We start from the raw sequence: 12039 nt of genomic DNA, 5'->3' as shown, positions 1-12039 counted from the left end.
ACAAAAGCCAAGAACAAGAATACATCCCATTAAAAGTCAAAGATCTAGATACCCTCAAAGCTATTTCTACTCCTGAAATTTTGATTTGCACGAACAAAGTCCCTCTTTTGCTTAAGCTAGTTTGATTTGACATTCTATCGCTTCAAACTCAAAGGGTTTCCAATATACTTTTATTGTATAGAGAAAAATAACTTGTTACTGAGTAAACACCATAATTGTTCCAGTGTATTATACCACAAAAGGCGCACTAGATTATAGTGACTCCTTACCTTCAGAATGCCTAATAAAGATACTTTCTGAGTTACAGCTAGAACTCATCATGAAATGTACAACTTGCAACCCTGAATAAATGTGATCGTATGGGTACTCACACTCATCTAGCCCCAGCTGATAGGCCAAGTTCTGCAGGCCCCGTACCTTCTCCATCAAATTAGCTGTGGTGAGGCTCCCCAGTTCTGAAACAGAGTAATTTATTTCAATACCATTTCTTTCTACTGTTCTCTAGTGACAATCCATTCAGATTAGAAATCTTTCTTATAAAACTTTTCAAGCTTAATTCTTATCTAATAAATAGAAAACGGATCTCTTCTCATCCAAGCATTCTCTCTATACACACACACACATACACACACAGAAAGCAGTGAATTTTTCCTACTGTTGCAAAATGCTTCAGATGAAAATAGCATAAAAACATAGCAAATTATGTTTTATTCTAAAGATCCTTTTATAACTTTCATTTCACCCATCACACAAAATAAACACACCATTAAAATATGAAACCTTGTGATCTGACACAACACTGAGAAAGTCTCAGACAGATCTTTGTCTTACAAAATGGCACTGTCTCCACTATCATTTATAAGTCCCCATTATTCCAAATAATAATAAAATAGCAACAAAACAGTTACTGTTCCCCATTTCCCTAAGTTAGTAAACAGAGACTAAACATTAATCCAAACTACCTTCAAACCAAAATCCTATAAATTTTTTTAAGTATACTAGATAAAAAGACAGTATACGTAAAATAAAAACTTAGTTTACCAGATTTTCATTTAAATAGCACACAATTCCTTTTATGTTTAGATACAGATCAACTGGAATGGAACATGATGCTATAATCCCTTACTAAAAATGTAAAGTTTCCTTAGGAAATTCATACTGATGGGACATCATATAAATGTCTGTTTGGAACATTACAACAATGAACCCGAGATGCCCTTGAGACTTAATTTTTCCATGGTTGGAGGAGGGGATCTGCATTTAAGCATTTCATGAAGAACAATGAATTACTTCTGAAATCAAATAAAGGTGCTATTTTCTCCCACTTATCATGCCACACTCATTATCCACATCTGGCATAAGTAGACTTTCGTGATCTGTTCAGCTCTTGAATAGCTCAAGAAAGCCAGATTTTTACCTTAATTTCAGTCTATTACTTCACAACCATCATGAATCTTATCACCAGAAGGATGATAAAAATTAAATAAAGTAGAGCAAAATCAAGGAAAATTAATGTTTTTTAATTTAAATTTCCACTTTGTGGTTGAGTTCCAAGTCATTTATCAAACAACAATATTCACTACTTCTAGTATTCTTTATGGAAGAAATTGATGGCATAGAAAGAACTAAAAGACAGATCTTAACCCACTAAGAGGTTATCAATTAATAGTACTGACAACAATATATGGCAGTAAATCCTAAATAAGGCACTTGTGTTAGAGTGGTAAAGGACTAGACTTAAAAGATCAGTTTAAATTTTAATTCTAATAAATCTTGGTTAAGTTAACCTCTGAACCTTAGACACCATCATACCTAACTCACAGGACCTTTATGAGAATTAAATGGGAAATTTTTATGTGAGAGCTTTTGTTGACTGTAGCATTATACAAAATAAAGTTAATACTAAAGGAATTTAGCAGCAGCAGAAATCATCATGACTGGTCCTGAGTTGAAGGGATTTATACATATGAAAAAATAGGGACAAGCATTCAGACATGAAGAATCATGAATCAGCTTAGTTAAGCAGGCGGTCTGACTGCAGCAGAGAATACCCATAAGGGAATAGTGAGAGAAAAATTGGAAAGGTGGTTTGTGGAAGAGCATAACGTCAGGTTAAAAGTTAGAAGTCACCAGCATTGCTTACCTTTCAACATGTCAATGTCATCACGTTCTATTTCAGCCATCCATTTGGGTGGAGAACTAGTAATAGGCTGTCAAAATGTAAGAATACATCCACTCAGATGCATACAAAATGTAAAGAGATCGTAATCTTCCTTCTTATAAGAAAAGTAGATTGTCATACAGTCTTCAGCCTTCAGGCTTTTGTTCAAAACTACTGACAAATTATAATTTCAAAAGCTCAGATTTCTCTAGGTTCAGATATGGCCTGCAAAGAGTCACTTTACAAAATAATACTGCTCATCTTTATAGTTGGTCTCAGAGAAATTATCTTAGAAGAAAGGTCTGGGGACACCTGGGTGGCTCCATCAGTTAAGCCTCTGATTCTTGATTTGGGTTCAGGTCGTGATGTCATGGTCCATAAGATTAAGCCAAAAGCCCCATATCATGCTCTGCGCTGACAGTGTGGATACTACTTGGAATTCTCTCTCCCTCTCCCTCTGCGCCTCCCCCCACCTCGATCTCTTTGTCAAAATAAATAAATAAACATTAAAAAAAAAAAAAGAAGAGGGGCGCCTGGGTGGCGCAGTCTGTTGAGCGTCCGACTTCAGCCAGGTCACGATCTCGCAGTCCGTGAGTTCAAGCCCCGCGTCAGGCTCTGGGCTGATGGCTCGGAGCCTGGAGCCTGTTTCCGATTCTGTGTCTCCCTCTCTCTCTGCCCCTCCCCCGTTCATGCTCTGTCTCTCTCTGTCCCAAAAATAAATAAACGTTGAAAAAAAAATTAAAAAAAAAAAAAAAAAGAAGAAGAAAAAGAAGAAGAAGAAGGAGAAGAAGAAAGGTCTGACCACTGTTATTATTTCATGCGTAAGAGATTAGTAAAGCAATGAAAGAAATTACTTGAAATCCAGTTCTGGCAAAAGACTCCAACTGAACTGCTCGAGACAATCAGCAAGTAACATTCTCTGGCATTCTTGGAGAAGATTCAAAGAAAGAAGATGTCTCTGTCTCTCTCACACACACACACAAACACACACACACAGAGACACACAGGAATATTACTCGGCCATAAAGCAATGAAATCTTGCCATTCGTAACAACACGAATGGACCTAGAGGGTATTATGCTATGTGAAATAAGTCAGAGAAAGACAAATACCACATGATTTCACTTATATGTGGGACCTAAAAAAAAAAAAAAAAAAAAAATGAGGGGAGCTTGGGCAGCTCAGTTGGTTAAGCGTCTAACTCTTGATTTTGGCTCAGGTCATGATCTCACAGTCATGAGATCGAGCCCCATGTTCAGCTCTACACTGATAGTGCACTGAGCCTATTTGGAATTCTCTCTCCCTCTGCCCCTCCTCCACTCGTGCTCACATGCTCTCTCTCTCTCACAAAATAAATAAAACTTAAAAATAAATGAATAAGCAAAAAACAGAAACAGACTCATGAATACAGAGAACAAACTGGTGGTTGTGTTGGGAGAGGAGTGGGCAAAATAGGTGAAGGGGACTAAGGGATACAAACTTTCAGTTATAAAGTAAATAAGTCACAGAAACAAAAAGTACAGCATAAGGAATATAGTCAATGATAATGTAATATATATAATTGTTGATTCACTATGCTATACTCCTGAAACCAATATATTATATGTCAACTATAATTGAAGTAAAAATTTTTTAAAGAGGGGCGCCTGGGTAGCTCAGTCGGTTAAGCATCCGACTTCGGCTCAGGTCATGAACTTGTGGTTCCTGAGTTTGAGCCCTGCTTCGGGCTCTGTGCTGACAGCTCAGAGCCTGCTTCAGATTCTGTGTCTCCTTCTCTCCCTGCCCCTCCTCTGCTCATGCTCTTCTCTCTCACAAAAATAAAGACTAAAAAAAATTTTTTTTAATTTTTTTAAAGAAGTAGTCCTCAATTTGTGAGAAGACTATCATGATCATCACTTCAAATTTCATTTTACTATAACATTTTAGAAAACTTTAGAACTTTTATCTTCTCATTTATGAAAAGTAAACTTACATGCTCGCTTCGCATATACTATGAAAAGTAAACTTGCAAAATATGAAAGAGAGACCATTCTTGGAATAACTTTTGGCAACAGTTTTCAAGCCTAGTTGCACATGAGAATCATCTATGTAACAAAAAAATACAGATGATGTGGACACACTCCGGATGCACTGATGTAGAGTATCAGAGGTGGGGAAAGGGTCCAGTGAAGAGAACAGAGCAACCGACATTACAATGTATTTTTTTGTTGTTTTTTTTCCAACTCTGGATACATTTTATTTATTTACTTTTTAACACAGTTTATTGTCAAATTGGCTAACATAGTGTGTAAAGTGTGCTCTTGGTTTTTGGGGTAGATTCTAATGTACCGTTTATTTAACTTCAAAAACATTTCAGGACCCTACACATACAAAAAAGGGTAACAGAACGTTTTAGGGCCTGCTGCCTTGAAAGTAGGAAAGTTGTAGCTCTAATGGATGCTTTACTTTGCCTTCTAATGAGCCACTGAGAAATTTCAAATTCCTGTAAGGAAGTATAAGCTAAGATCATAATGCATCTCATAAACAAAAGAGAAAAGTTTCAAAATCATGGTTTGGTCAAAAAGAATATTAGTGTTACATTAAATATTTCATCTGCCTTGCCTTAAGAGCTTTCACGCTGAGAAAAGTGGCTAATAGACATAGGTCAAAATGCCAAAATAGAGCATTTGGACAGAGAAAGACATTATTATCAACATGATGATAATATAAACAGATTTCCAGGGCTGTAGTTACAAACTGATTTTAAGCCTATGACATTTTTCTTGAAAATAAAGAAACAGGAGATATTTAAGCTTTTACTAAGGAGTAAAACACTGTATAAACGTCATTAGGTAAATAAAATATTACTTACACTTTTAAAGGAAGCTGCGAATTCAGCAACACCTGGTACTGAAAAGAAAAAACATATTATTTATTCAATAAATATTTCAGTGTCCCAGACATAGAGGAGCCAAATAAGAAGAAGAAAACAGCCTTGTCTTCAAGGAGCTTACAGTCTGGAAAAGGAGAGAAACTCGGTAATTATTTTTTAAGTGCTCCAAGAAAGATACCAGGTGCTATGGGAAGACAAAAAAAAAAGGGGGGGGGGGGGGGAGAGAGGGAAAAAAAAAAAAAAAAAAGAAAAAAAAAAAGAGAGAAAAAGAAAAAAAAGAAATCTGTATCTGACTGAGGGGAGGGAAGAAAAGCTTCTCAAAGAAAATAATGACTCAACTGAACTTGGAAGGATCAGGAGTTAGCTGGAAGGACAGGGAGATACAATATGTCTTACCAAAAAATTTAAATTTACTTTTTTAGGTATGCTGTTCTATCAATCCAGTTGTTACTTAAATGCCGCACAAGAAGAATTACATTAGAAAACAAAATGATAAAAACAGATATTTAAAAATAAAATACTGTTGGGGTGCCTGGGTGGCTCAATCAGTTAAGCATCCGACTTTGGCTCAGGTCATGATCTCACGTCTCGTGGTTCGAGCTCTGCATCGAGCTCTGTGCTGACAGTTCAGAGCCTGGAGCCTGCTTCAGATTCTGTGTTTCTCTCTCTCTCTCTGCCCCTTCCCCACTCGCACTCTGTCTCTCTCTCTCTCAAAAATAAACAGTAAATAAAATAAAATACAGTAAAATAAAATGAAATAACTGTTCAACCTCACTAATAAAGAAACATGAACTAAAGATAATAAATATCAGTAACGTCCAATAATGGCTAGTATCTGGGTAAATGGGCACTCATACACAGCCATCCTCTACATTGTGTACAAAGGTACATGTTAGAGGTACATGTTAAGTTGTTTGTAATATCAAACAGTGGACTAAAGTTTCCAAATAGGTTAGGAATATATAAACTACAGTATATCTACATAATGAAATACTTCAGGAGAACGAAGTACATCTAGACCTACTAACATGGAAAGATGCATTAATAAATTACTAGGTGGGATAAGTTAAGCTATATTAGCCCAACCTGTACATGTGACACATCATTATAGCAAAAACAACAAAACAAAACAAAAACCAAAACCCAAAAAACCCTGCTGTATACTTTAAAAATATGTATTTGTTTATCTATATAATCATTATAAAAGCCAAGAAGATTTGTACCAAACTATTAATGGTGATTTTACAAGAGTGAGTGAAGGAAGTGAAGAAATACTTTATGTATCCCTGAATTGTCTGAACTTATTTCAGATGTAATTTTTTTAAGGCTGTCTATCATTTCCTGAGTCACACTGTGTCCTGAAAAAGTTAAACCACCAAAAAGCTATTCTTAACATCAGACCACAGAATTCAGTCTCTTCCCTGTGAAGTAAAATCAAATTTTTAACCATTACAGTTAAATGATAACTTCAAAACTCTCTCTCAAAGTAGCACTGATTCTCCTGTATTACTTCTGATATCAAGAAACCAAAAACTTACATTGTTCTGGCCAAAGGTCTGGCGAGGCACGGTCAAGTTTTTCAAAACTTAGCAGAGATGCTTCCAGATCTGTCCCTAGAACAAAACACCCACATGAGCCAAGAAGACACAAAACATGTTAATTCACATTTTATAACACTTCAAACTCAAAGAACATAACAAACTGGGGACACTCTCTTGGAAGTCTAGAAATCCGAGTTCTAGACCTACTGACACTACCGGGCCATGATGTTATAAAAATAAATCATTCTCCTTCATCAAACTTCACTTTTCTGATCTATAAACTGGGAGCAATATTTTAGTATTAAGAAAAATAAGTAACAACAAACCCATCTGTATCTTCACTCATACTCTTAGACTTTCCCGCAATTAAGTGTCCCTGCTCCCAAGAAAGACAAACTCCTCTGCAGAGCTCTACATGCCATTTTTTTTCTTGCTTTGTCAAAGATATCATCTTGAATAATCTTTCTTACACAATTAATTTCTATGTTTTCTACTGGCTCATCCTCAACAGCAAGCGAGCCTGTTCTAGAATTTCTCCTTCTTTGAAAAAAATTCTTCTATGACCCCATTACCTCCTTTTTCCTCCTTCATTTCAAAAGTTCTTGAGTTGTCTATCCTGCTATTTCCACTTCCTTTACCTCACATTCTCTCCTTAACCCATGACAATCAGGCTTCTGCTCCTGCATACATGGAAAGTGTTGTGGTCAAGGTCACCTATGACTACCTATGTTGCTAAATCCAGCAGTCACTTCTCTGTTGTCTATTATGTGACCTCTCTGCAGCACTTACATACTGACCACTCTCCTTGAAAAACTCCACTTCCAGCTTCTATAAAACCTCTATGATGCTGATTTTTCTCCTACCTCACTGACTCCTTCCTCATTCTCCACCACACAGGTCCCACCCTAGGCTGGCTTCACTCTCTACCTGAAGTCTCCTAAGGAGATCTCATCTAGCCTCACAGTTTTTACCATCATTTATATGTCAATAACTCCATAATTATATTTCCAGTCCCAATCTTACCCAGAACTTCAGAGGAAGAGCTAGGAGGCTACTTAACAAACTCCTCTGCCAGAGCTCTAATAACTCCTGACATCTGTCTCTATTTACATGTGTGAAAACCGTAAGTCTAATACATTCAAAATCATCTCCACCTCAAGAAATAGAACCACCATGAACCCCAGTTCTCAAACCAAAATCCAGATGTCATCTATCCTTCATGACTCCCTTTCCTTCACCCGTCCATTACAATCCATTAGTAAGTCCAGTAGTTTCCCTCTCCAAAATATACCATGAAACCAAATTAACTAGCCAAGGAACCATCACTTCTCTCCCAGACTATTCAGAAGCCTCTCAACAGTTCTCCCTGCTTCGATTTTTACCTCTTCCCCTCTCTACCCAAATCTGTTCTTCACAAAGTAGCCAGAACTGACTTTTTTAAAAAAATGTCAATCAGTTTGTGTGACTCTTCGGCTTAAGGGACTTCTTCCCAGCTAAGTTCATGAATGTATATTGTTAATCTGCCATGCCCTAGAAAAACATCACACACGATCCAGCCCCTGCCTAATTCTTCCATACCATTTGATACGTACCATTCCTTCACTACTCTTGCCCTGGCACACAGTGGATGCTCAACATTAATAACAATTAACGTTTGTTGAGTATCCACTGTGTGCTCAGTATGATAGACAGTTGCATAAATTAGTTCTTTAATGGTCTAAACAGTGGTTCTTAACATTTTCTGGGTGAGTCACATCTTTGGAAATCTGGGGAAAAAAGGGCTATGGATTCATTCCCTGGAAAACGTACGTATGTATAAAATTTCAACATGTGCTTTCCTTGGGGTGCCTGGTGGCTCAGTCAGTTAAGTGCCTGACTCTTGATCTCAGCTCAGGTCTTTTTTTTTTTAATGTTTATTTATTTTTGAGAGAGAGAGAGAGAGAGGAGAGAGACAGAGTGCAAACGGGAGACAGGCAGAGAGAGAGGGAAACACAGAATCTGAAGCAGGTTCCAGACTCTGAGCTGTCAGCACAGAGCCCGATGCGGGGCTCGAACTCACAGACTACGAGATCGTGACATAAGCCGAAGTTGGACGCTTAACCAACTGAACCACCCAGACGCCCCTCAGCTCAGGTCTTGATCTCAGAGTCGTGAGTTCAAGACCTGTGTTGGGCTGGATGCTGGGCATGAAGCCCAATTAAAAAAACAACAAACATGTGCTTTTCTCTAAACTGGATTCCCCCCCACCCCAAATATTCTACGGGAATTTCCAGCAGCATTCTAATTGGTAAAGAACTCAACCCTAATAAATTGTCTTAACTAAGCATCCAAAAATGGTAACAAAGAAAAGCTGTGTGTAACACACAAAATGCCAATTTTCAAATTCCCAAGGAATGTTACTGATGGGAAGCTCAATCACAACAAAAGTGAACTTACTGAGAATAGGATCCAGTAAGAAACAAGGGTGGTCTTATGATCCCACGGTCTGGGGCATAACTGAGAATTTGCTGTGAGTGCTACTCTCATTCATTAATTCCAATGTTCTCCTTTTTAAAGAAGTGCTAAGCAAATTTAACATTAAAAAGACAAATGAGTAGATGACCTAGATTTGAATTAAATCTTACAGAAAGAGACAGGTAAAACACTAAAGATACAAGCTAGGGGCACCTGGGTGACTCAGTCGGTTAAGCATCCAACTCTGGCACAGGTCATGAGTTCTCAGTTTATGAGTTCGAGCCCCACATTGGGCTCTGCACTGACAGGGTGGAGCCTGCTTGGGATTCTCTCTCAACCTCTCTGCCCCTCCCCCACTCTCTCACACATGCACTCTCTCTCTCAAAATAAATAAACTTTTAAAATAGTGAGAAAGCTAGGCAGTGGAATATTTTAGGATGAGATACTTATTTAGAAGCTGTATTTAAGTTCAAAGTGCTCAACTTGATTTTGTCAGATTAAAAGGAAAAGATTAGGTGAAGAATGCAATTCTGTAAAAGATAAGCATGAAAACTGAAAAATCAAGTGTGCAAATAGAGTGACTATGGAGATGGCTAGAAGATCAAGGGAAAACAATGTTTCCAATATTCTTCCTAGCCAAAAAAAGGAAAAAAAAAAATAGAGAACACAAGAAAAAAACAAAATACAAGCAACACAATTCTAAAATCTCCAAATTTATAAATATAAAAACAACTTAGTAATAAACTAAAAAAAAAATTTTTTTTTAATGATTTTTATTTATTTTTGAGAGAGACAGAGCATGAGCGGGGGAGAGACAGAGTGTGAGTGGGAGAGAGGCAGAGAAAGAGGGAGACACAGAATTTGAGGCAGGTTCCAGGTGCTGAGCTGTCAGTTAAGAGCCTGATGCAGGGCTCAAACTCGTGAACCACGAGATCATGACCTGAGGCAAAGTCGGACACTTAACCTACTGAGCCACCCAGTCGCCCCATAAACTAAAAATTTTAATAGCAATTACTTCTACTTCTATCACTTGCCTGATTTTTTAAAAATTCTGGTAAGATACACATAACAAAATGTACCACTTTAACCATTTTTAAGGGTACAGTTCAGTGGCATTAAAAACATTCACACTGTTGTGTAACCATGATTACCATCCATCTCCAGAATATTCTCACCATTCTAAACTGAAACTCTGTACCCTATTAAACAATAACTACCCATTCCCTTAGTTGACTTTATAAATGTCCTTTTTTGTTTTTTCTGGCAAGAAAGACATTTTAAGAGAGCATCCAGGCAGAAGGAATATTTTTTGACGCTGAACACCCATCATTTTTTATACAGTAATGCACCTGTGCTCAAAAAACTTAAGACTAAGTTAAACTTGAAACCCAAGACTAGTAAATTATTGATTAAAAATAAAATGTTAATTGAAGGTCTACTGCTTGCCAGACACTGTGCTAAACTCTGGGATCCAACCATGAACAGACAGACTTGGAATTTATAATCTAGCATGAAAGGGGCAAAATTAACAGACTAATTATCTGACAGTGAAGGTAGTGAGGTAGTGAGTAACAGTGAAGAGAGGCAACTTCAGATACTGTGTTCTGGGAAACCTTCTCTGGGAAGTGATTAAAATGAGACCTTAAAGTACAAAAGCATTTACATGATTGATGAATCTCTTCCTCCCCCAAAGCACCTAACATTTTGCCTTTCATACAGTGGAAACTCAGTAATAGCTCTCCTGGCCTCAATTTCCTCATTCCTGAAATAAACTTTCAAGATTTCTTCCAAACACAAAATGTGTTTGAGAAGAGAAAACTACATATCAATGAAACGGACGTGAGGATGGGGGCGGTAGAAGCAAAAATTAAGTGAGTTCAGAAATGACTGCAAAATCATAAATAAGGCAGAATGGAGTGCAGAAGAATGCGGATATACCAAAACCACTTAATTGCTATCTGAAGTGACTTGTATCTTAGACAACATATAGACAGAAATCGTTCACTCACTGGGCCTGAGGAAATACATACAGAAGAAGCAAGAGAGTATGAGATAAGTGCATGACTACGAAAAGCTCAATTCTCATCTTTCTCTGGGAAGGGACCAAGACGGAAGGGACCAAAACAGGGCAACGGTCCCAATCTACCGAGACAGGAGAATATCAGGTTTTGCTTGTGGCTTAATTCCGGGAATGAGGTCAGCCACCAACCCCAGCTAGGGTTTGAACGAATCTTCCCAGATGCTCAAAATGAAGAGAATCGACCCTTCCATGGGGTGCCCTGAGAAGAAAACTACACTAAAGCATCACATTTCCCCCCAGCAGTATATCCTCCTCGGCCCTGCCTCACCCAAATGGGGCGAAGGGAGGGCTAGAGCGACCCCGACCTTCCGCCTGGAATGGGCCCCACGAGGGTGCCCTCCTCCACCCGCTTGGTACGCAGAGGGGAAACGGGGCACCTCCGGAGCTACTGTGAAGAACAGGCGAGCTTGAAGACGCACCCGCATCCGAAGAAAAAGAAGCCTAAAGGAAAGGGTTGGAGCTCAAGAACAAAAGTGTAAGTTCGAAGGGCAGGCAGAGAATGGAAGTCACCAGCAGAGCAAAGGAGGTTGCAGCCGAAAGGTCTCTATGCCGGTTCTTACCGTCTGTGGGAGACGCCATCTTCCAACCCATGTCACGTGACGTGGCCAACCGTCGGCGGGAAAGCTAGGCTCCATAAGCCACGCCCCCAGAGAGAAACCCCTATCCCCAACTTGCAGCCCCGTCTCATTTCCCCGCCCCATAGGGCAAGCTTTGCCTAGCCCCGCCTCCAGTGCTGGCCACACCCCCTCGCACAGTGGATGAGGTGCGGCGACTGCAAAGTTCTTCAAGGGTCTTATTTACTTTCTTCGGTGAGGGGGTGGGACCGCCGTCGTACCTGTGGCCAATCGGGGTTCCCGTTTAGGGGGCGTCTTCTCCGTGTGCTCAATACAGAGTACTCAAGTCAGTGGCGACTTTCCTACCTCGGCCAACG

General features: G+C 38.8%; 1 protein-coding gene across 6 annotated transcripts in view; it reads right to left on the bottom strand.

Annotated features, from left to right (window-relative positions):
- Nucleotides 1-11782, bottom strand: part of LIN52 (lin-52 DREAM MuvB core complex component) — a 108521-nt gene extending 96739 nt beyond the window's left edge. For 4 of the 6 annotated variants that reach the window (XM_040477681.1, XM_040477685.1, XM_040477686.1 and 1 more), the window contains exons 1-5: nt 11669-11781; nt 6572-6646; nt 5013-5050; nt 2144-2210; nt 372-455 (exon numbers count right to left, since the gene is read on the bottom strand). In XM_040477681.1, the coding sequence (XP_040333615.1) occupies nt 372-455; nt 2144-2210; nt 5013-5050; nt 6572-6646; nt 11669-11699 (295 nt within the window). In that variant the 5' untranslated portion in view covers nt 11700-11781. Of the gene's footprint in view, nt 1-371; nt 456-2143; nt 2211-5012; nt 5051-6571; nt 6647-11668 lie in introns of all 6 variants that reach the window. The other 2 variants (XM_040477683.1, XM_040477684.1) reach the window with 1 other exon arrangement.
- Nucleotides 11783-12039: the final 257 nt, after the last annotated feature.

The sequence above is a fragment of the Herpailurus yagouaroundi genome, unplaced genomic scaffold, assembly GCF_014898765.1.
Source record: "Herpailurus yagouaroundi ecotype Mexico unplaced genomic scaffold, PumYag 141, whole genome shotgun sequence".
NCBI classification, from domain to species: domain Eukaryota; kingdom Metazoa; phylum Chordata; class Mammalia; order Carnivora; family Felidae; genus Herpailurus; species Herpailurus yagouaroundi.
This window is presented reverse-complemented; position numbering and strand designations above follow the sequence as displayed.